Source organism: Trematomus bernacchii, unplaced genomic scaffold (genome assembly GCF_902827165.1).
Source record: "Trematomus bernacchii unplaced genomic scaffold, fTreBer1.1, whole genome shotgun sequence".
Taxonomy (NCBI): Eukaryota; Metazoa; Chordata; class Actinopteri; order Perciformes; family Nototheniidae; genus Trematomus; species Trematomus bernacchii.
Genome location: NW_022987782.1, coordinates 2,726,039 through 2,750,880, shown reverse-complemented (window position 1 = coordinate 2,750,880; position 24,842 = coordinate 2,726,039). Strand labels below are relative to the sequence as shown.

The 24,842-nt window shown below is 41.7% G+C and overlaps 1 protein-coding gene across 1 annotated transcript in view; it reads left to right on the top strand.

Annotated features, from left to right (window-relative positions):
• The window catches only part of spag1b (sperm associated antigen 1b), a 32,376-nt gene that overhangs the window by 3,105 nt on the left and 4,429 nt on the right, over positions 1–24,842 (top strand). Inside the window, exons 8-14 of the mRNA XM_034149390.1 lie at positions 14,982–15,434; positions 17,448–17,547; positions 18,012–18,164; positions 18,809–18,966; positions 20,602–20,743; positions 21,426–21,552; positions 21,688–21,846. Of these exons, the coding sequence (XP_034005281.1) occupies positions 14,982–15,434; positions 17,448–17,547; positions 18,012–18,164; positions 18,809–18,966; positions 20,602–20,743; positions 21,426–21,552; positions 21,688–21,846 (1,292 nt within the window). The remainder of the gene's footprint in view (positions 1–14,981; positions 15,435–17,447; positions 17,548–18,011; positions 18,165–18,808; positions 18,967–20,601; positions 20,744–21,425; positions 21,553–21,687; positions 21,847–24,842) is intronic.

Below are 24,842 nucleotides of genomic sequence, written 5' to 3'. Positions count from 1 at the left end.
TAGAAGTTTATTAATAAGTGGGCATTTATCACAGAAGTGATTGTTCTGTCTCCACGTTTGTTGCATTGTCTGTGATGTATTTTCCAACGGTTATAGCTCCTGTTCTGTCCCAGCAACACTACACGGTTTGCAGCTCCACCACATTTTTGGTTTATCTTCGGTGTCGCTTAAAATCTGCTTCCCATCGGACTAAAACCTCCACGTAATCTGAAGACAGATACTTGAAGTTATTTAAACCTTTTGCAAACTTTATGTTCTTTCTTGCTCTAGCCTTGCCAGTTACATTGTACATAACACATATATTATCATTATGCTAAGTGGTTGTTCGTGTTAGACGATGTAGCTTTTTCATTTCTGAGTTATTGCTATATGTAAATAAGCCTGTTTGTAAATAATCCTCAGAGAAACAAAGAAAAAACACAATTTATGACATTTTGTGCTGTGGTTATTTTTTTTAAATTGCATTTATTCACAGTTCAGTTTGAAATGCTGTAGTGACTTGTATTGAACCACTTAAATATTTATAATTAATGCTACTGAAAAGATGCTATTAATTTTATATCTCACATGCAGTTCACTGTAAAGCTACTTGGTGAAGGTGTTGGTTCATAAAACATGAACAGTTTTAAGAAAGAAAAAAACAGACCAGTTCTGAGAACACAAATTCCTGGTAAAGTAGTAGATGTTCAGGTTGATAAATAATATTTTCCACACTGAAGATTATGGAGGTATTGATCAGTCTTCTCATATTTTTAAGCCTCGATTTCTCCTTTCCCCCCCCCTCTAACATCACCAGAAGTCATCATTTAAGGGGTCATTTCTCGAATAAAATTTCCGGGGGGAAACCCCCCGGACCCCCCGGGTAGGTCATTTCGGTACGTCAAGAGCCCCACCAAAAAAAAAAGACCACCGGCCGCCACTGGCTGGGACTGTAAGTGGCGCTGTAACTTCCGCCAAAATACACCAAAAGCCGCGAAGAAGAGCAGCCTGGAGCAGCCCCGCAGCAATGTTGCCATGGCTACCCTTCTGTTTAAGCCCTGAAACTGAAACTGAAACTGAAAGAAACCGAATCTGTTGTTGCTGATGGTTGTGGTAGAGGAGCTGTATATTTTTGCACTAATACCTGTAGCATGGTCAGTAGCAGTAGCACTAGCAGTAGCTACTGACAGGAGGAAGTCAGTGTGTGTGGCGATTGCTGGTATTCAGCGGGATATAGTCATTTCCTCAGCATATGGATAAATGCAACGGGGAAGTTAACTGAAAGAAACCAAGAAGCACGTCTCTGTGGATATTGCATCGAGAGGACGGCTCAGAAAGAGAGATATTCTCTACAAACACCGGGTGAGATGCACCTTTGTCAATATAATGGATCAATGCATGAAATCTGACTCTGTTTATTTTGTTTAAGGAGTATATTGGGCGTTAACAATTCTGGTTTGCCTTTTATAATATTATTTCATTCAAGAACCCCTTGTGCGTTTAATTAACACAGCTATTTTTGATGGTTGCTACAGCAGTGAGCAGGAGGTGCTATTTTTTTTTTTTTTCGCTATTTTTTCAGGAAATATTCGTATAGAGGTGATTACACGGACTCGGTTGACCCTCCAGAGCGTTTCGTTTGCAAATCTATCCACCTTGGGACCCGTTATCGTTTGTGGGGTCAGTTTCTATCGGCCTCGTGTAAATAATAGGGCTATACGCACGCGAAACTATGCAGATACAAGCAGTTTTCTCCTCGTGTAAACGGCGCCTAAGACGAGACGATGACGAGCTAAAAATAGATTCTTGATAACGAAAATTTGACGAAATGTATATTTAGTTTTCGTTGACGAGACGAGACGGGACTAAGGTGTTAATGGTGGACTATCGGACATTCAAAATGCAGGGTATTTCCCCCCAAGTGTCCGTCTTGTCTGTCAAAATGCATCTTACATTTCTAACTTGCAATATCATTATTTCCGCTCTCTTCACTCCAGAAGAGCGATCTCCCTCTCTCTCTGTGTGCGGGGGCGGGGCCTAACAGACACGCTGCAGCGGCACACAGAGATCTGCCGGGGACGGAGCGTTCAGAGAGTATAGAGACACTCTACAAGACTCGATGTGGACAAAGCTCGTTTGTATGGGCTCAGAACAGTCTCATAATACACACATGCACACAGAAGGATTCACACTTGTATTTCCGGATGCACACTTGTGTTTTTCAATGCACACACAAATGTGTTCCGTTTCATATACATGTAAATAAAATCCAAATACAGAAAAAAGTTTTACATATGTATTTTTGATCCTCACATATTTGTTTTCCGTTTAAAACCGCTGCACCTACAAACACAAACCGCTTTCTGTGCATGGATCGCTGTGTGTGGGTTTTTTGAGACTCCCCTGACGGTGACCCGATTCGTACTTGTAATTTTTTCTATCTCTAGCCAATCAGATGTCTCCTCAATTCTAAGCCAATCACATGAGCGCGCCCCCACGAGGGTAGATTTATTGCGTTCATGACGTAGCGCTTCATGTACGCATTTTGTGCTGTCCGGAGCTGACAGGTCCATGGAGCCTGCCTGCAGGCGCTAATCTCAGGACACCTCCACTCTCAGTACATTGCCACTTTCCGAGCAGGAAATGCACGCAAATACAAGCCTTTATATTATTAAGGTACAGTGCCACTTTCCGAACCATTAATGAATGCTTGTGTACATAAAAACGGCAGGCAAAACTGTTTTAAATGTGTCTTTCCTGTATGGCGAATGCTTTATTTATGTCTGTATGAAGTTGTTGTGAGTGTGGAGGGAGCAGCTACAGGTTAGCTTAGCCTAATCGATCAGTGCACTACGAAGCCAGTGCTACACAGTGAACTGTCAACGGGGGGGAGCCCCGCCGGTCATTATCGGCCGATATTCACTCTTAATAGTTTGATCGGTGCTCTCTATAAAGGCCGAACAGGAGAGCTAGATCTGATCGATATGGACATAAACGCGAGTGAAGTTTTAGCGAGCTGCATGAGAAACTGACGGGCTGTCAGGAGAGAGGGAGGGAGAGAGGAAAAGAGATTATCCTTACTCCCGTGTTATTATCCGGTCATAGTCCGGTAATTACCTGCTAACGGAAACGCTGCTACACAATTCTTATTATTATTATTATTATTGAAACATGACCGGTAAGTTTCAAATTTGTCCGGGAAAAATTTAATTCTGTCCGCGGAAACCCTGCTCCGGACAGCGCAAAATGCGTATATGAAGTGACATGAACGCCATAAATCATACCCTCGTGGGGGCGCGCTCATGTGATTGGCTTAGAATTTATTAGACATCTGATTGGCTATAGATAGAAAAAATTACAAGTACGAATCGGGTGACCGTCAGGGGAGTCTCAAAAAACCCACACACGAATGCACAGCGATCCATGCACAGAAAGCGGTTTGTGTTTGCAGGTTCAGGGGATTTAAACGGAAAACAAATATGTGAGGATCAAAAATACATATGTAAAACTTTTTTCTGTATTTGGATTTTATTTACATGTATATGAAACGGAACACATTTGTGTGTGCATTGAAAAACACAAGTGTGGATCCGGAAATACAAGTGTGACTCCTTTTGCGGATCATGAAATACAAGTGTGAATCCTTCTGTGTGCATGTGTGCATTATGAGACTGTTCTGAGCCCATACGTTTGCCATGTTTTCGCGTTAGCGCGTTGACACGAGTAGAGTAGTCTGTCCAAACAGCCGGCCAAAAGGCGTCATATTCAGTCGGAGAAATGCACAATTTTCGACTTCCTTAACTCGTAGCTCTGTTGCCCCAATTACGAGTAACGTTATCACATCAGGTGTGCAGAGGTGGGAGAAGTACTCAGATCTTGTAGCTAAGTAAAAAAATACCATAGTGTAGGAAGAGTTCCTCAAGTCAAAGTATGATCATCAAAATATATTTAAAGTAGCAACAGTAAAAGTAGTCATTGTGCAGATTGGTCCATTTCAGAATAATATATATGATATGTTTTATAATGATTGATCATTAAAGTGTTCTCAAAGCTAGTAAAGGTGCAGCTAGTTTGAAGGACTTTGTATACTGCAGGGTAGCTTGTGAATTTACTAAAGTCTGAGTTAACACTTGATTATATTTCACATCATTCATCCACATCTGTAAAGTAACTAAAGGTATTAAATACATGTAGTGGAGTAGAAGTACACAGTAGCAAAACATTTAAATACTCCAGTAAAGTACAAGTACCTCAACATTTTACTCAAGTACAGTACAATATTTTAACATAATTATATATATATTTCATTTATTTCACATTTAAATAAAGCAATTAATTCGGTTAACAATTTGTTAGTTTTTTCCTTTAAAAAATAACAAAAAGTAAATACAAGAATACCGTTAAAGTACCGGATCGATAAGCAGTATTGATAAGACTAGTAGTACCGTAGAAAACCTTAACGATACCCATCCCTAGATATTACACAAGTAAAGTGTTAAGAGAGTGAAATGTTGCTTTACGAATTTCAACCCTTGATGCTGTCACCTTGATTACAATGTCAGATACCTGTATTTGCCTAACTGAATTGGTTTAAAGAGAAAACATTTTGACTAAAAGTTGACTAAAATGTAATTTTTCATCGACTAAAAGTAGACTAAAACGTTTTGAGTTTTCGTCGACTAAAACTAGACTAAAACGTTTTGAGTTTTCGTCGACTAAAACTAGACTAAAACTATGAAGGATAGAAATGACTAAAATGTGACTAAAACTAATAACCATTTTCGTCTAAAGACTAAGACTAAGACTAAATCAAAAACAGCTGCCAAAATTAACACTGGTGGGCTGCAGTTGTTCACTAATTTAGTGGGAATGCTGACACAGCATTCCAACTATATGTTATGCTACGCACAAAATTATTTATTATTCCGCTGGGTTATTTTGCGCCACTTCTCCCACATTGCACATCGCAGAAACTCCGTTCAAAGATCAAAACGTTCAGCTCGGTCGGGAATTGATGGCTATTACTTTTAGCATTCATAACTTTCATAATTCCAGAGATACATCCCATAATACATCACATTTTTAACATGGAAGTCAATGGAGAAACTCTTCAGACTTCAACAATCTTCATGCAACTTCAACTGCTAACTGCTCCTTCTTCAACTGCGAACTGCTCGTTCATACTTTCACTCAGAAACCTCATTCCAACTTTAAAATGTTACACATCTTTCTGACATTATTCGTGTAACACAACTTTTAAATCTGATTCTTACTTTTAGAGATATTAAACATTGTTCAGACCTTGGTACAGAGGCCTTCTTCAGATTTTAAAGTGCGTGATGTCACAGCTAGAGTGGAGGACAGATTTAATTTTGCCTTCATATTTTTCTTTTAAACCTGCCATAATTCCCAAACCCTACATTTCTGAGACATAATTTGTCATGACAAACGTAGGAAAGCATCTCGTAGCTTGAAAGATAAAAAAAAATTAAGCAAAATAATTAAACAAAATGCCTCTTGAGGGCATGAAGTGACAAAAACCTTCAACATGTCTCCATTAAAACCCATTGTAAGTTCAGCCTCACCTTTCCCCACCACAGCAGCCGCACACCTTTAGTTAATCTGCCAAAAAGGCCACATTATTAACCCGCAAGTACACAAAAAGTACACTTCAGATGCTCAAGTTCCTTGACATGATTCACGCTTTGAAATCTTACCGATATCTGTTACGGTTCTTCAACAAAACGTTCACATGTAACAGGTTTATCTCTCATTCAGAACAATAGGCGCGTTCACACCGGAGTACTTTTCCCACAATAGTTCATGAGAACTACGATATATTTGCGTTCACACCAAAAAGCCCCAGGAACTAAAGTAGTTCAAATGAGTTCATCTGACCCGCTTTTCAGTCCCTGCTAGAGAGCAGGGACTGTCGTGGGAGAAAATAGTTCATACGTCTGATTGGCTGTGCGGAATGCAAACCACGCCCCGTTTAACTCTGAATTTTTTTTTGGAGCGGCCATTGTATTTGCTGGCATTATTAGCCCAGCGCACCAATGAGAGTACTTTTGTGAAAGCAGTTATTATGGCAACAATAAGAATACGAAAATCATCGGAGCGGTGGAGTGATGAGGATGTGTCGGCACGTCTGGCGATTTACTCGGAGGATGGGATCCAGCAGCTTCTACTGAAGGCAGTTTCCAACTGCAAAATGTATCAGCGTTGTTCGGTAAAGTTAGCCGACATGGGAATCTTCCACAGCGCACACTCATGCCGGGACAAAATAAAGAAACTAAAGCAGGACTACAAACAAATAAAAGACCATAATAACAGTGGTTAACGGCCGGAAGACCCGTAAATGTTATGGTCGATTGGATGCTCTGCTCGGCGACAGACCCTCATTCTCCGGCACTTGTGGTGAAACGGCGGATTCAGTGGCCTGTGAATTGTCCAACAACGACTACTACGAAGGTAAAATAAACTACACTACATGCACTGCACTGTTTTAATCTGCACAATACTGGTCTCAGATGTACTTTTATTTGCTCAGTAGATCGAGCTAGCCAGAACTGGCTAACACTGCTAGCCAGTTCAGCCTAGCATGGCTAATAACATCATTCTCGGCCGCTATGAAAACGTTTTTGACTTGTGAATAAGTGTGTAATGTTTTCTGTAATTTGCTTCACTAACTCATGGCACTAATCGTGTGTTTCAGGCGAGGCAGGACAACTCTCTGGATTGGAAACAAGTGAGCTTTCCCCTCCGGATCACAACAGCAGCACTTTCTCGTCTCCTTTTCAACCATCCAAATGCAAAAGTATGTACAAACACACTGTAACTACTCTGGTCTTGAAAGAACGTTACGCATCGAACTGATGTCCACTAATCACGTTTATTTCCTTCTTGGTACAATTATGAAACACCGTGAAAATACATCGTTTACACTTTTAGTGCCCTTTTCACTCTCATAAACATCCGGGCTAGAGGTCACATGACTGCCGGTAAGAAAACTTATCATTTTTGGACAAAGTTCAAGCGTACATTAAGCACTCTAAACAAATATAAAACAATAAATAAGGGCACTTTGAGCGTCAGCTATTTGATGCTATCTTATCTTCTACTGTACACCTGCATTTTGTACACTGTCCCTGTCTGCACCATGTCCAATGTTGTCTCTGTTGACAACCTACTAGGCGATTAAACTGATCTTGTATCTTGCTTATTTCTCCTTAGGAAAGCGGGCACGGGATGACAGCTTCCTTGACACCATCATGGCGATGGACTGCCGTGCCATGGTCAGCAAGGAGAATGAGGACCTGCGTGCCAAGGAGATGCACGACGAACGGCTGCTGCATTCACACAAGGCCCAGGAATCGGACGACCAGCTGCTCATGGTGATGGCGCGCCAGGTGGAGCAACAAAATACCTTTCAGGCTGGGCTTCTGGCAGTGCTAAGCGAGCTGATTAAATCCAACAGGCCTTCAATACAAAAATTAAGAAAAACTTGTCGTCGTTGATAAACTGTACAATGACTTGTTGGGAGGCGTGTGGTGCAGTGATCTGGTGCGTTGGTGTTCGGATCAGGGGAGCACAGGTTCAAACCCCACTGCAGTCAGGATGTCGTTGTGTCCCTGGGCAAGACACTTCACCCCAAATTGCCTACACCTGGGACAGTTAATTTTGTATTATTGTGATTATATATATGCCACTGTTATTAATACTGACACCTAACTTTGCACTAAGGTGTGTCTGCTGCTGAGCCTACCTATTGTTATTATATATATATATATATATATATATATATATATATATATATATATATATATATTGCCACTGTTATTATATTGTTTTGATACTACTGACACTTATTTATCAGCTGCTGATAAATAAAAGAGAACCTACATGGCGATTAAACAGATAATGTATCTTGCTTATTTCTCCTCTGACACTTTATCTTTACAGTGACCTGTGTAGCATCCTATACATCACATGTACAGTAAGTGATTATTCTGATACCATCATGTTTTCATCGGTTATAAACTGGCGAAGCTTTATTTATTGTGTCCCACCCCAAATATGTGGCTTTGAAAAAGATCATTTCATTGTATTTCAAAATGGCGTCCATCAACACAAACACTATATATAGAAAGAGAAATGGTTAAGTTTGTAATTACCAGTGTTGTGAGTTCAATATTTTAATTAATTATAGTAAGGGAACACCTTAGGAGTTAGTGTACTGAGTTCCTCTCAGGAGGATATATAATAAAGGTGTGTTAACTGCTGAGCCTATTTACTGTGCAATACTTTTTTCCATATCAGTTTTATTCATTTAGATTATTATGGACCTCTAAAACACATCTGCCACATCATTTGAGTTTTGACATACCACAACCAGCCAGCCAGTCTTAACTTTCATTGTTATCCTAACCCTCATAGAGAAAGAGATATGACATATGTGGTGTGTTGTCTTTTCACCTGTATGGTGCGGTTCTGGGCGACAACACACAGTGAAGATGATCTGCTGCACGGCACTAGCATCATGACTGTCTTTGTTTAAACCAGCAGCAGTGCAGCGGTACACAGACTAACCTGTGTGTGTGTAACGTAGTTCTTCAGGTGTGTATGCTTAACGTGTATGTATTTATCACAGTAAAGATGGTATACAAAAGCTTTTTAAAGAGCTTTCAACCTCATCCCATTGTCTTTAACACACATTTAACATAATAATATACTCATATTAATATACAAATATACAGTCTGAGTACTGTTTTGATACTGACATTTTATCTTTGCACTAAGGTGTGTCTGCACTATTGTAATTGTGTCTGTTGACTGTGGTAAATAAAAGAGAGAACCAAATGCACTGTACAAAAGATCAGCTTTATTGTCAATTTACATGCTGTTCAGATGCCTCATAAGGGCTGTGCGCGTGTCTTGCCCCCCGGCGATTTTTTTAGGCACGGGTACACACTCCCGGTAGTTGGTGTTGCGTCTCCCCAACGTTGCTTCCAGGCGAATACAGAGGAGTTGAAAAGAGCCCTTGCTCTTTGATCCACTGCACATTGGTGTACGTTGGCACCACCTTCTCCCACCAGGCCGATGTTCTATTGTTCACCCAGAGAGAGCGCGGGACACGACGCGTTCCGTAGTATTCGCATATCTGGAACACATACAAAGACACAAATTAGCCCTACATAACTCCATAAATCCTACATTAGATAGTATTAATGTGATTTACTGAACGTACTATTGCTGTTCTTTGGGCGTGATAACAGTCATCATCCTCAGCTGTCCTACGGCGAAACATGTCCATAGCGTCGTCCAGTGGCGTCGCCTGGCCTGGGCATCCGGGGCTTTAGCCCCGAATGTTTTTTCTGTAGCCCCGGACAATTCTCCCTCAATAATATAATACATTAACCGTGCTTTACGTGAACCTCATCATGACACAAGAGAGGATGGCAGGACTGTAATTTCCCGTGTTCAGTGAATGCAACAGAGGCATGACACCAGACCAATCAGAGAGTTGCATGGAAATAAACGTGTGCTTGTGTCATTCAAGCTCGGCTCTGTGTGTGTGTGGCAATAGCGCATTTAGTGTGATAGAGAGAGAAAGAGGGAGAGAGAGAGAGAGAGGGACCGGTGCCGGTGCCAGCAGGGACCGTGTTGTTAGCATCTGGTTAGCTAGCTGATAAACGGACATAAGGAGCTGTTTGTTCCACAACAAGCTGGAGGAGAGTCCTCTGCTGACAGACTGAGAGACTCAGGTGAGCTAAAGGACTCTCTGAGTGTTTAGATAGTTTACTTTAGTCTAAGTTATCTCAGTGGATCTCAAACGGTTTGGTCACAAATGATTCAAAAGATTATTTCCGCGGCACACGTTTATATGATCATTATAGTTATAAAAAAAATAAAGAGAATAAAGGAAAAACAGTTATGAAATACTATATGGCAGTAAAACAAGAATAGAGTTTAAAAGGGGAGTGATTTGTAAAATATCCTTAAAGAAAAAGTAAATCTGTTTACAGTTCTGTTTCAAATGGGTGTTGAGAGAGATATCCATAGATCTCTTAATGTTGCTCTCAAAGTGCACCAGATTGATGCTTTTAACTTCAATATTTAAAAAAAAATCTTCCCGGGGGAGCATCCCCATGGACCCCCCTAGAGGAGGTTAGGTCCCCCCCCACTCATAAAAAAATAGCACTTTACCCCTGCCTATATGCCGTGAACTGATTATCGAGCCTTCATTGTAACAGTCGCGGGTATACTGTGTGTGTGCGTGTGGGGAGTGTTGCAGTAGAATATTCCACTGTAGCGCCGCCGCCACTGTGGGCTAAGCCCCGAATGTTTTCAGGTCCAGGCGACGCCCCTGGCGTCGTCCAATCCTTTTGTTAAGGCTTCTTAACCGCCTTCGCCTCCGACTCAGCATTTCTATTGCATTTGAATGGTCGATCTGTATTTGTATTTGTGGCTGAGTTATTGGCTTAAATAACTCAGTTACGAAGCTGTATAACACGAGCACCAAAACGTCAACTCCATACCGTGTCTGAGGTCGGAAGGTAAACAGAAGCATACAGCGGAAGCGGAAGTTTTTTTTCTTCTTCTTCTCTCGGTTTTTTGGCGGATTGCAACTTTAAGGTGCATACCGCCACCTACTGTACTCACCGTGAAGTTGTTTGCGGCCTGCCAGTAAACCCAAAGCAGAAGAAGAAGAAGTGACGTCAGCGGCTTCATTTGCCTAATCCACCCCCAGGAACTCATTTTGGTGTGAACGCGATCTGCTTTAGTTCATCAGAACTAAAAGAGCTCTCATCAACTAAAGTTCTCATGAACTATTGTGGGAAAAGTACTTGGTGTGAACGCGCCTAATGAAAATGCTCTCCTCTCACTGATCACCATGGAAACCTTTGATCTCTGGACACGTCATTAGCTCAAATATGTGTCATGGAACACGATGATGTCATAACTCCAATTGACATAATTAGAGCAGCAGACTAATGACGTGGTCACTGGAGTTTAACAGACTGTCTCAGCCTATTCTTTTCCGTCTGATGGAGACTTCATACTGACTTCAACATGTTCCACATATTTTAGACATTATTGGTGACGTATGCTTTTAGTTCTAAAGTTTTCAGTTCAAATATTCTGCTGCTTTTTCATGCATTTAGACTTTTATTTTCTTGTTCTTATTTCACATTCAAGTCCCCTCTATTCATGAACCCTTTAACCTGTTGAACCCCATCCCCCCGGGAAAAACGCATCATCTGCAGGAAACAGCGTCTGAGGGCTTCTTAATATTTAATAAACTATGAATGTTTCATATCCATGTAACGGGAAGAAACTCAGCTAACTGATGATATGAACCATTTTTAGCAAAAGAAAACACAAGACTACCGCTGAGCCTCTGAATTAGCCCTGAGCGAAAAAATGCTAACGCCATTAGCACAGAACTCACGGTATAATCATCACTCCATGATAAGAACTCGCGACATTAGAAACAAAAACAGACATCACAACACATGGCATTAGGTAGCCAACATGGCAATATGTCTTACCTTTGTTGTTGTCTGGTCAAAAGTTGTCTTCAATGGCATTAAAACGATAAAAACGCTGCTGAAGGTTAATCCATAGGTTAATCCAATGTGTCTGTGTCACTTTGAAATGATTTCTGATAATCCATCAGCAATAAACCTAGTTTTAAGTTTTCAGATTTCAGAGCGTAAGATAGGTTTCGCTTTGGGCAAACTGCGTGCGCATAGCCCCCACTTCTCAATGGTAACGTTGGTGTGTATGTGGAAATTCCCCTTAGATTCTATTGGCTCTAACGGTTCAAAAGAGATGTCAATCATCAAAATCGACCAATGGGTTCCAGAGAAACGGCAACAACGCCCATTTCCACCCAAATGACCCCAGAGGTGGAGTTTTTTTTCTAAACCTCTCTAAAAAGGTCAAATGTCACTTGTTTTTTTACTATGTTCAATCTGAATTTTCCTTAAAATAAAAAACATCTATATTGATTCTGACTTTTCTACATCCAACTCACAGGTTTATCATTACTTTGAGAAAAAAGATTATTAATTTTCCCCTTTTAGAAGTGTAGTTATGGTCATTTGTTCTGGGAATGTCATTTTCGAGCCTGAGACCTGAAAAACAGGCTTGGGGCTCAACTGGTTAAAGTACTCAGCCACACCACTTATATACCAGGTGCGACTGTTGCTATGTGAGTTAATCTTTCAAATACAAGGTTGCTTGTTTGATTCAAGCTCTAATTGTAGTCGATATGTCAAGGTATTTATCCCTAACATTTTATCAGCTAACTAATGACACACACTCAGAGGATCTTTATAAACGTTTTAAGTATTGCACATCTTTAAACATGACTCTTATAAATCGCTTTTAAAACCAGCGATGCACTACAGTGTCAGCTTTTCTAAAATAGAAACTTCAATGTTCATATCTTTCTAAATGATTCTACTTTTCAATGACCTACAAATAATCCTAATAATAATCCCATTTTCAATCTTCCAACTGTTCATATTTTTTGGTCAGTTAACAAACCTGTTACAAATGTGTTGTTCAACAAATTATAGCCTTTGCCACATTTATTTGAATTATTTATATCATTCCTACATAATGGGGAAGCTTATGTAAATACAAGTCTTTGACAAGAAAATATGTGAACTTCTAAATATTTAATGTCAATCCCTGGTTTTGGTTCTAGTATGTTCACTGTACTGTAGGTTATTTAGTGGGAATGCTGACACAGCATTCCAACTATCTGTTATGCTACGCACAAAATTCTTTATTATTATTATATCACCATGGAAACCTTTAATCTCTGGACACGTCGTTAGCTCAAATATAAACACCTGTGTCATGGAACACGATGATGTCATAACTCCAACTGACATGCTCAGAGCACCAGACTTCAGATAATGGTTAACGGTCCAGCCCTCAACAGCTCTACGTCAATTATGGGGTGTCATCATATGCCGTTTCCATCCCTCGCCATAAAAGACGATGTCGCTATAACTCCTATGAAAATGCTCCAAACTGCCCAAAACTTCACAGGTTTGGTAACGATGCAGCCATCAACGCATCTAAGCGTATTATGGGATGTCATCAAATGCCGTTGGCATGGCGACAGATCATTCGCCATCAAGTTAGTTCAAAAGTTTGCAGTTCAAATATTCTGCTGCTTTTCCAAGCCTTTTTACTTTCTTTACTTCTCTCATCACACATTCAAGCCGCCAGTGTTCATGTATAATTTCAATCTAAATTCTTCACTTTCTTCTTACACATTACATTTCGGCATAGCAGTTTAGCGTCAGCTTTTCAGCATAAAGCATTCCCACTAGCAATTTCTTCAGGAATTGCATTATCTAGTTATTAATACTGTTCTTAATTTAGAAACGAACCACCTAGTTGAGTAGATGCAACAGCTCTATGGTGGGTCAAATAACTGAATTTGCTTAGTTGTACAGTAAAGTCTGACTCTGATACCTTATGTCCACCAATAAGTCATATCAAATTGTAACTTTACAAGTGTTTTAAATGATTGTCAAGCTGTGAATAAGAGAGAAAATCTGGACTGTGAAAACACCATTTAAAATAAAACCAATTCAGCAATTTGACCAATGTACATAATACGATGAAAAAATGGTATAATATAAAAAATACGGAGTGTGAGCTGTTAGCTGGAGAGGTGCCAGTTCACCTCCTGGGCCACTGCCGAGGTGCCCTTGAGCAAGGCACCTACCCTGGAAACTGCTCCCTGGCGCCGGCTAACTGGCAGCTTCTCTGCTCTGCACCTCTCCTCTGCATGGAGAGGTGCATGTATATCCTCTGTGTGTGTAATGTGTGTGTGCATGTATATCCTATGTGTGTGTGTAATGTGTGTGTGCATGTATATCCTATGTGTGTGTGTAATGTGTGTGTGCATGTATATCCTCTGTGTGTGTGTAATGTGTGTGGACACAACAGAGGGGAGAAAGACATTTCCCTGTGAAGGATTCATAAAGTATGTCTTCTTCTTCTTCTTCTTCTTCTTCTTAAAGTAATCAAACAGCGTAAAATATATATATTTTTAATTAAATAATTAAATAGAAAAGCTCCATTGCTGCCAACTCTTTTCCAATAAAAGTAGCTAGTGCCTCTGGCTCTTATAGTATATTATTTTATTACAAAAACAATTCGATTCTGGTTTAATCTAGGATAGGAAAACATTTAACAACAAAGTGAATGAAATAAAGAAGAACATGTCTATGAAACATTATTAATGAATATCTGGCTGATAGGTCTGTGGTCTTTAAAGTTCACATTTAAAGATGTTGACAATTCCGTCCATTAAAACATTTATATTTATGAATATAGTCAGGAAGTGTCTCAATGACCTACGGTTTATAATAAAGACAAAGGTTTGTCTTCCAAAGTCAAATGTCCCACAGAACGTTTCTTATTTATAATTATTTAATAACTAGATGTAAAGGATCATTATGAGTTTTTGGTTACATTTTATATATATGTTTACACTATTCTGTAGTATAGCTGTAGTCCCTACTTCCTCTGCCTGGCAAAGGATTTGCTCTCTAATCCAATGAATTACACAAAACATGTGAGAATGCTTCAGAAACACTAAGTGGTGATAGCAGTCATTTTCATCACAGCCCCTCCTGTGCTGCAGAGAAAGGAAACACCCATGGCCCTCTGGGCAGAGCCGTATAATAGTAATAATCTCTATATGGCGCTGCCTCTGGGTAACGTGACATACTATGCGTGCGTGTTATCTGCCCTCCCCCCACCAAGCACTTTCATAATTCACTGAGCATGGCTGCTTCCTGGAACTCCCTCTCTGAAGTGGTTGTGTGTCATGTGTGTCCAACCCTCCCCCACTGTGATGTAACCACTGACTCCTTCCTGTGGGCGTGTCTCCCCCTTCTCTCTGCCTCTCCCTTCCCTCTGCCTCTCCCTCCCTCCCTCCCTCCCTCCCTCCCTCGCCCTTCTAGCCCGTCCGGTTGAACCCAGCCAGCCTGTGGGAGGGGAGGAGAGCTCAGCTGCTCCTGTCGAGAGGGGAGACATGGGTAACACTCAAAAGAAGCCCCACAGCAGAGGGGACGGGGGTCCTCACAGTGAGCCCAACAACTCCCACCACGGACATCGGAGAGGCAAAGGAGCGAGCGCAGACAAGTACAGAGTCACGCAGGAGTCCAAGGAGAAGGTGGCCAATGGATCCGGCAAGAGGGGCTCCACGGCTTCAGCCCCGGCTGATCCCAGCAGCAGGAAAGAACCTCCGGTCGGAGGAAACGCAGGGGAAACCGTCAACCTTGATGCTCCATGTGGAGCCCTGCCCCCGCCTCTGTCCCGGCTAAAGAATGAAGGAAACCTGCTGTTTAAAAATGGACAGTTTGCCGACGCACTGGAGAAATACTCACAAGCCATCCAAGGCTTTACAGATTCAGGTAAGGTGGAGCAGTCCTCATCATGGTGGATGCTGTTGTTGTTACCATAGATACAATAATATAATAGTCTGTGGTGGTTGGTAGATCAGTCACATTGTGTGGAGGATAAAGCTGGATGTATGGTAATGGTAAGAAGTTTAGATGCGCCTCCTTGTGCGTAATAACATGTTTTCTTATAGCAGGGTGTTATACACAGCTGGTCTGTACTTTAACTGGCCAGCTTCTTCACCAGTTTATCCCCCTTATTTGAATACATGTTGCTTTATGTTGTTTAATCATCAATGCTCTTTAGGACTTTTTCCAACAGGCCATCGCAATTATTGTAAATCAAAGGTCATGACCTTGCAGTTATAAACCTAGTGCTTCCCTTTAGTTTGTGTTGCCTTATCAGTGGAGGTACAAATTAAAACCACTTAAAAGGCAGTTTTTTCCATGAGGGAAAAACCTCAACAAGCGAACTGATGTCAAAGAAGCAGTCCACATGACTGTGTATACTGTACAGTGTGGAACTGTGGCAAATGGCAATGGTTCAATATTCAGGAGTTAAAAGGTCCCAACGTTTGTTTTGTGTCTTCCGTGACTCTCTCCTTACAACAATGCGCCAAATTGTGGCAGTTGAGGTGCATGGTGGGACAGTGTTTATGTTTGAGCCTCAGCCCGGTGCTAAGCCTCTCAGCTCAGGTCTGCCTAGTCACATGACCGCTAACCACTCACTGTGAAATTGAATCTGTAGGACTGCAGCTATAATTCTCACAGAGAGGGAGACAGAGGGAGAAACCGCTGCCTGTCAGGTTCAACATAGTCTCTCTGTTTATCTCCTACCCACTGTGCTGCTGGGGTTAAAGGGACTGAATATCCACATTGTCCAAGGTCTATTACCTGTATGATGGCTACATGTAATGCAGGCACAACATAGATAAAAGTAGAGATGAGGATACATCCACCAATCGGAGGTTGGTGGTTTGATCTCCAGCCCCTGCAGTTTATTTATGCCAACCCAAAATCTATCACTCCTGATAGCATAATGAATGTGTGTGAAAACTGATCTCTCCTGATGGGCAGGAGGCACCTTAAGTAAGCTTCTGCCACCATTGTATCTATGTCTATGAAAGCTGACTTGTGTCGTAGAAAGTGCTTGAGTGGTTGCAAAGACTAGAAAAGTGGCATATATTAAATGCAGACAATGAACTTGTAGGGAGGGAGACATCCAGAAAAAAATATTTACATTCACACTTTCTTTTACAGTCGTTAACACAGTTGATGTACTGTGAGCATTTTCTGAGACATCATCATACTACCTCACCGTGTCATCATCTCAAATCAGCTGATCGGGTGGCATGCTAAGTCTGTCTTAGTGTCGCAACAGAATGCTCTAATATACAGTATAAGCTTGATTTGCCTGTGTCAATGATAATGATTGTGGAAACAACAGGCTGTCTGAGAATAGCAAATACTGTGTGCAGTAGCCTGAGAGCAGGCGGTCGAACTTTCAGGAGAACATTTCATAAAAGTCGTTTCAGGAGCTTTCCCCTCAGTGGGCCCTGTGTTATACCATAATGCTAATCTGGTAACATAGCAGGACGTATTAGGATGTCTTAGTGGAAAAAGGTGGGCCTGCTGCCTGGTCGAGTTCATTTGTTGAGACTCATACCTCAATATCATGTTCAGTTAATAACAGGCAAGTAGAAGACATTTTTTGTTAGTATATTAACAATTCTAATGCTAATGCAAGTTCTTCATTCGGTCATAACAGGATAACATAATTGCAAAACACACACAGCAGCACAGGTGGAGTGTGTTAAGTTATTGCCAATATAACAGACGCTAAATTGCATGTAATTGTTTGGCAGTACTCCAATATGTTCTTTGAAAATGATAAATGACTCATAACACATACAGACTTTTTAAAGCCATCATTAAACCAGCCAAGGGGTTCATAATGCCTATTTCTGATGTTTGCCACTTATATTATTTCAAGCAGATTCCAAGTTTCTGTGTTTCTCTTTTTTGCAGGAATGAACAGTCCTGAGGATCTATGTATTCTGTATTCAAACAGAGCAGCGTGTTACCTTAAAGATGGCAACTGTCAAGAGTGCATACAGGACTGCACACGGTGAGAGTCTCTATTTCCTAAACTTGTTCAACTGTGTGTATAAGTAGTGTGAGAAGCCTTAAGAGGTTGTTTAATTGAAAGGCTTTCTAATTTTTAGAAAACAGCCTTATCAATTGAAACACTTCAGTCGCAGATCACTGTTATTTTATGAAGGGATTTGCGATGCGGTGTGTTGAAAAGGATAGTCATTAATCTCTTCAGAAGTTCTGTAAGTAGGAGAACCTGTGGGAACCTCCCATGTGAATACCTGGTGTGTTTGCTTAAGATTCAACTTCTGAGGCAAGCAGAAAACTGGGTTGTGTGACAGTATATCACACAGTACATGAGTGCAAGAACACATCCAAACATATACAATAGATTCCTAGTCAATCCCAATGTAGAGTACTTCTCAGTGAGGATCTGTAGCAGAGGCGGCAGACTTGATCCTTTGCTCCTGTCTCATCACATCTATTTATACCATCCAGAGCCCTGGAGCTGCAGCCGTTCTCCCTCAAGCCCCTCCTGCGCCGGGCCACGGCTTATGACTCCCTGGAGCGCTACCGCAAGGCCTACGTGGATTACAAGACCGTCCTGCAGATCGACATCAGCGTGCAGGCAGCCAACGACAGTGTCAACCGGTATTACCCTCACCTCTCACGGAAACACAGAGGAGCCTGAATGAGTTTTAACATTCATATTAACAGGGAATGGTCTTATCGGCCATAGTTTGGCTGAATATGTATAACTACCTGTTTAAGTGTACTGATACAGAGATCTATCATGAAAGTGTCCTTGCTATCCATTGGGTGATTATATCATTAGATGTATTAAGATAAGTAAATAAATAAAAAGGTACAATATCATAAAACACAATATAATTTGCCCTTTTGAATATTTTTCTATACTAAAATCCAGAAATGGCATTGTAATCATATGTTTAAAGAAACAAATCAAATGAACAAACACACAAAGTCTTGTTAGTGGCCAACAGATTTAGCTGGTGTTCAAAAGGAGCTCCAGCTCCAGGCTAAATCTGTCATGTCCGCTCTCTGTTATGCAATAGGTAAACTCACCTGGCTGCTTTGTGTTTAGCAAAACAGTAGATCATAGCATTAGCATACAACCGTATATAATTACACTATGAGACAATATAATGCTTGTATAGATACACACTAACTTACTTGCGGTGAGCTTTTTAACACCTTGTCTGTGTGCGACTGTGTGTAGTATATTCCACTTGTGTCTGTGACAGCCACACTGACTGATCCTGGTCCTCCTGCAGGATCACCCGGCAGCTGATCGAGGAGGATGGCCCGGAGTGGAGGGAGAAGCTCCCTGAAATCCCCCTGGTGCCCCTGTCAGCGCAGCAGCACCGCAGAGAGGGGCCGCCCAGTGCCGAGCTCCTGCAGGCCCAGGCCGAGAAGGCAGCCAGAGACGCAGGTCTGTTCTGAACAAGTCCTGATCAATCAATCATTCAGCAAATTTCATGCATCTAAGCCGGAAAACACTAATTACAAATCTGCCACAGGGGGCGTGTAGTATGTACAACATACCACACGCTCTGTCCCCTTGTAGATAGAAGTCCTCCTGAGCCAGCCCTAACTTTAAGCTTAATTCAAGTAGGACGTCTTAATCCTCGTCTTAAATGTAGTGGGTTTCTGCCTCCAGAACCTAAACTTGGATCTGGTTCCACAGGAGACCAGCTTCAAAGCTGTAGGATCTGACCATTCCACTTCTCTGACCTCTAGGAAACATGAGGAACAATGTGTGTGTTCTAGTGGGGTAATAGAATACTCTTTAAGATCACATGGTTTCTGATCATAACTTTGAAGGTTTGTCCCCCAAAACGCTGCGATTGTAACTGTATAATATTGCAGTATTTTAAGTGGCAATATTGTATCTATTCACAGAGGCGAGATATCCATACCTGTTATACTAATGATTTACAATAGCTTTTTGAGTAGATTGGCCAATACAAAGATGCAGACATGGGAAAAAGAAATCACAAAAGGTTATTTTGTACATACTACAGATGGATCTAAAATTACAATTTAAATATATAAATCACAATATATAGCAATATTTGTTATCACAATACTCAGTATATAACAAAATGTTTAAAATATGTTTTTTGATGGTACTGTGATTCCTACGCTAGTCATTTTCTTTGGATTTATTTTTAAACATTCTTACATCGACAAGTCACATGTTGACAGTGTTTGGAGGCTCCTGTGTACATCCTTAACCTGGATCTTAGTGTAACCTTTGGATATAAAGTGTGACCTGTCTGAAGACTGCACTCAGCTCTGAGCAGACATTCAAATACAAAACATATGGTGATAGTATACAGTAGTATGGATAGTATCTTTTAGATTCGACTGCAACACAACAGTGTATAAATGCTTAATGCTTCACCTAAAACAACTACAACAGTTAAATGAATGTATCAAAAATAATGATCCAGCGATATAACAGTTTTACACCCACAATTTCAATTGTATCTTCATTGAGTACTTTAACAGTTCCAGAATTCAATGACCTGTATTCTCCCTCCACCACTGTTTGACAGCGAGGAGCAGAAGAGAATGCTCTCAACACTTTCACCACCAACATTCAGCTTGTTCCTGTTTCTCCATCACTCTGCACTAAGATACAAACAGAATGTTAAAAGCCTGGATTTTATATAAGTGGACGTGTCACTCTGTTACTGACCATGCAGTTTTCCCCCTCCCTGGGCTGTGCTGCAGATGCTATTTTTAAACTCCAATGAAAGAATAGACCTGCTGGCACAGTTCTCCCTCCCATAAGACCCTTTGCAGCAGATTGATTAGCCTTTAGTCCACACTGTGACTGATTGCTGACTTTACTCTCATGCCTCACTTCTAGCTAGCACAGCATTCATTTCAAGGATTTAAAACCCTCCAGCTTTATAGCATAAAAGACTGGCATAACCTTGTGGTAGGAAAATAAAAAAGGGGGGTTAAAAAATGTGTCAATGTGGGTTACTTCAACAGAAAGAAGAATGACATGTGAGTAAGCAGCAATGAGTAATCACAACTGGACTTTGTCTTCCAGAAAGGAAAGCAGAAGTCCGTTTTACAGCAGTGAAGCAAGAAGGGAACGACTTTGTGAAGAAGGGCCAATACCAGGACGCACTGGGGAAGTACACTGAATGCCTTAAGCTGAAGCCAGAGGAGTGTGCTGTCTACACCAACAGGTTAGTGGTGGCTTTTACTTTCTGTTCCTCATTAGGATGTGTCCTTATGATGCAGGAATGTCAGAAATGCAATGTTCTGGTTGGGATAAATGATAACAGATTGATTCATTATCTTCAGCTGGTTTCTGCTGCATTTAGCCCTTTGGCTAATCCTAGCCACTCATCAGTCTGTCACTGCTAGTAAATGAGCCTCTATTGTTGGTATTGAATGGCAGAGGCTCAGGAAACAGCTGCCTGCTTCATCACTGTTGATCACAACTCCATTTATAGCCTCTATCATGTTCATCTACAGACACACACACAGCAAGCACAAAGCATGCAGCAGGCAGGGCAGCACCCCCACTTTCCCTCCAACAGCAGTACGTAGATGTTTAATCATGTCGGCGAGGAAAATGTGATCCTGCGTACTTAAGAAAAGCCTATTGTGTGTCCTGTTTTACTTAGCTTGTAAATAGCTTGTATGTCAGCCACACCAGAGCAAATACACACTGTAGCTGAGAACCATCTGAATGAAAATACCGAACACATTAGGAAAGCAAAACGCTGGATGAATGCTCAGAGATTAAAATGCTATCTCATCTATTTAACACGTGTGTGTGTGTGTGTGTGTGTGTGTGTGTGTGTGTGTGTGTGTGTGTGTGTGTGTGTGTGTGTGTGTGTGTGTGTGTGTGTGTGTGTGTAGGGCCCTGTGCTACTTGAAGTTGGAGAGGTTTACTGAAGCCAAGCAGGACTGTGATGCAGCTCTCAAAGTGGATCCGACCAATAAGAAGGCCTTCTACAGACGAGCCCTGGCTAGCAGAGGCCTAAAGGTGATTGGATGCTAAATGTTTATTTAGAAACCAAGACTGCAGGGCACTCTTTAAGTTCACCTTACATTATTATTATTTCATGAGTTAATATTGGAGCTCTCAGCTACTTACACATGTTGGTATGCTGTGCTGCAGGACTATATGGCCTGCAGCTCAGACCTGCAGGAGGTCCTGCAGCAGGACCCCAACGTGCAGGAGGCTGAGAAGGAGCTGGAGGAGGTGACGGTGCTGCTCAGACAGAGTCTGGCCAACGTGTCCCCAGCCAAACCCAGGACGACTGTCCCCATCACAGAGGTAGATACACTTGTCTTTTTGTATTCCCTCCACCGAGGACGCTGCTCTTTCTGCTTGTTTTTGTCCTCTGTAACAGAAAAACTAGCGGTGCAAGTTTCAGAAAACTTAGTGAAAACTTAGTGGGGCGGACACACAAATGATGTTTCCCTTTTGTTAATATTGTGTTATCAAACCACACACTCTGTCCCCTTGTAGATAGATTCCTCCTGAGCCAGCCCTAACTTTAAACTTAATTAAAGAGAGGAGTCTTAAATGTAGTGGGTTCCACAGGAGACCAGCTCCAAAGCTAGGATCTGACCACCCACTTCTGGAACCTCTAGGAAACACGAGGAACAATGCATTCTGGGAACGCAGTGTTCTAGTGGGTTAATAGAATACTCTTTAAGATAACATGGTTTAATATTGCGAGGTAAGGCAATAGTGCTGCATTCATGTCCCGTTGGAATAATCAGAAAATGTTTTGGGAATATGCACTGAGCAGCTAGGAAACAGCTATTAACGTGTCGTTTTAATGATCTGAGCAAAACAGACAATATCTAAGAACAAGATACAACACATATAAACCATAGCCCATGGGGGTGGTCAGTCTCCTTATATTATTCTATTTTTATGAAATATCCTATACGGTCCAAGCTCAGCTCCTGTGCAGTATAGTCTTTTCCACTCATTTTGAATAAAAGAAGGGCAGAACCACTTGGCACTCTTTTGTCAGCATGTTGGAGAAGTTAATCTAAGGCTTGGGGGGGGGGCTGAAGGAGACTGAAGGAAAGCGCTCGGCTCTGTGTTGATGTTGGTTTAGTGGCCAAAGTCCAGACCACAGGCCACACGTGCTGCATGTTCCGCTGTGTCTCTGCAGTATGGTGCAGCAATGCTCCATCACAGGGTGTTTTCTCTAGTTCTTATCCCAGGGTGGACACTTTCTGTTTGCCTGATAGAACCTCTAACGTAGGCAGGGTGATCAGCTTTAAAGGTCACATAACATGCAAAATGCACTTTTTTATGTCTTTTATACATAAATATGTGTCCCCGGTGTGTAAGGAGACACAAAGTGTCAGAAAATAAAACCCTCTCTCTTTTCCTCCTTACCCACAAAACGGGGGAACAACGAAGCTGATCCAGATTTGCTGCGGTCATGACGACATTACTAAAATGTGGGCTGGCTTTACGCCCACGGAAACGTTGCTATCAGAAACAATGCCTGACGTGTTTTGGAAGTAAAATGGTCTTTGTTTACATTAGCAAGCATCGCTAACACTCTAAGAAGCCGGATATAAAAGGTACTGTCCTTGTGGTAAACCCGCGAGGGAGAAAGTGTTTGAGCTCCATACTGTTTCAGAAATAATGCTTGATGTGGTTTGGAACATAATATGGTGTTTAATCACGGCAGTGTTTAGCTGAGTTTCTGCTGGTAGACAGCCTTCTCTTCACAGAGCTCACTGCTTGCATGTGGACGCTCCAAAGGGGCGTGGCCAGCAGCAGCTCCAAAGGGGCGTGGTCAGCAGCAGCTCCAAAGGGGCGTGGCCAGCAGCAGCTCCAACTGGGCGTAGCCAGTAGCAGCTCAGTTACATTTAAAGGGCCAGACCCAGAATCAGCACTTCTCTAATGCCGCATTTCCACTACACGGCCTCGCTCGGTATGGCTAGGCCTCGTTAGGACTGGCTCACTTTATGGCGCATTTCCATTACAGTTTAGGAACTGGGGTAGTATCTATAGTAACGCAGTGTAGGCGGAGCCGTGACGTCATCTTCAATGAGAAACCCAGAAAAACAACACAGCCGTTAGCTGTTAGCCCTCAGAGCTCACAGCTCCTCATATATGTTCAGAAACTAGACAAAAGTTAAACAAGTACAAACCACAGACTGTCTGTGTCATGGCGAATACAGTCGCTGCTTTATTTATGTCTGTATAGGCCGTTGTTGTGAGTGTGGACGGTCGGAGCATATATTGCGTTAGCTTAGCCAATCTCCATTTAGAAAACACGCATTTTAAAAGGTTTTTCGCCTGCCGTCTGTCTGCAGACTTGTCAAAACATTAATTCATGGTTTTTACTAACCGGTATCAGTATGTTGTTACTTCGGCATCATTTTGAAACGTGTATTACAATTAAATCACGGTCAAATATGTTCATCTTGTTGTAGTTGTAGCCCCCTTGCCAGCGATTCTCTCTCTAGTTTAGCATACTCAGCCCGACTCAGCCTGGTTGTTGGCCCGGAAAGAACCTCGATTTTATGGGGCCAGAAAACTGTGAAATAGTACCCGCTAGCCAGAACTACGCCAAGTGGAAACACAACCAAAAACGGGCCCCGCACGGCTCGGCACGCTTAAAGCGAGCTCCGCGCTGTAGTGGAAATGCCATAACAGGGCTGAAATAGAGGGGTATGAGGCATGCTACAATGGGTGATCTGTTTGGTATTTTGAGCAAAACACTTCAGAGACATGTTTTTTATATGAAACCTATAATATATGCCTACAAATAGTATAATAGGAGACCTTTAAGATTTGGCTCAGCTCGCTTGGCCGAGTTGATATGAAATACAAATACCACTACTATTCATATTTCCCTAATGGGATGCAAAAGAAGAGCGGGTTGAGTAAAGCTGTATCCTGCAGTGGAAACAGCCCTCTCTCCAACCACTGCAAAACAAATGGCGGCAAGAATTGGAAAATGTACTCTTTTTAGTTCAAATAATCTGAACCATCAGGCCAAATGCACAATGCATTAACAAAGCTGTTCATTTCTACTTAACAAGCTTCACTTCTAGCTAACCCTAAGTGCTTATTATGATACCGCTCATCAGGAGGTCAGATATACCACGAGTGCAACATGATGTGTCCAGAATAGGCGCGTTCACACCAAGTACCTTTCCCACAATAGTTCATGAGAACTTTAGTTCATGAGAGCTCTTTTAGTTCTGATGAACTAAAGCAGATCGCGTTCACACCAAAATGAGTTCCTGGGGGTGGATTAGGCAAATGAAGCCGCTGACGTCACCTCT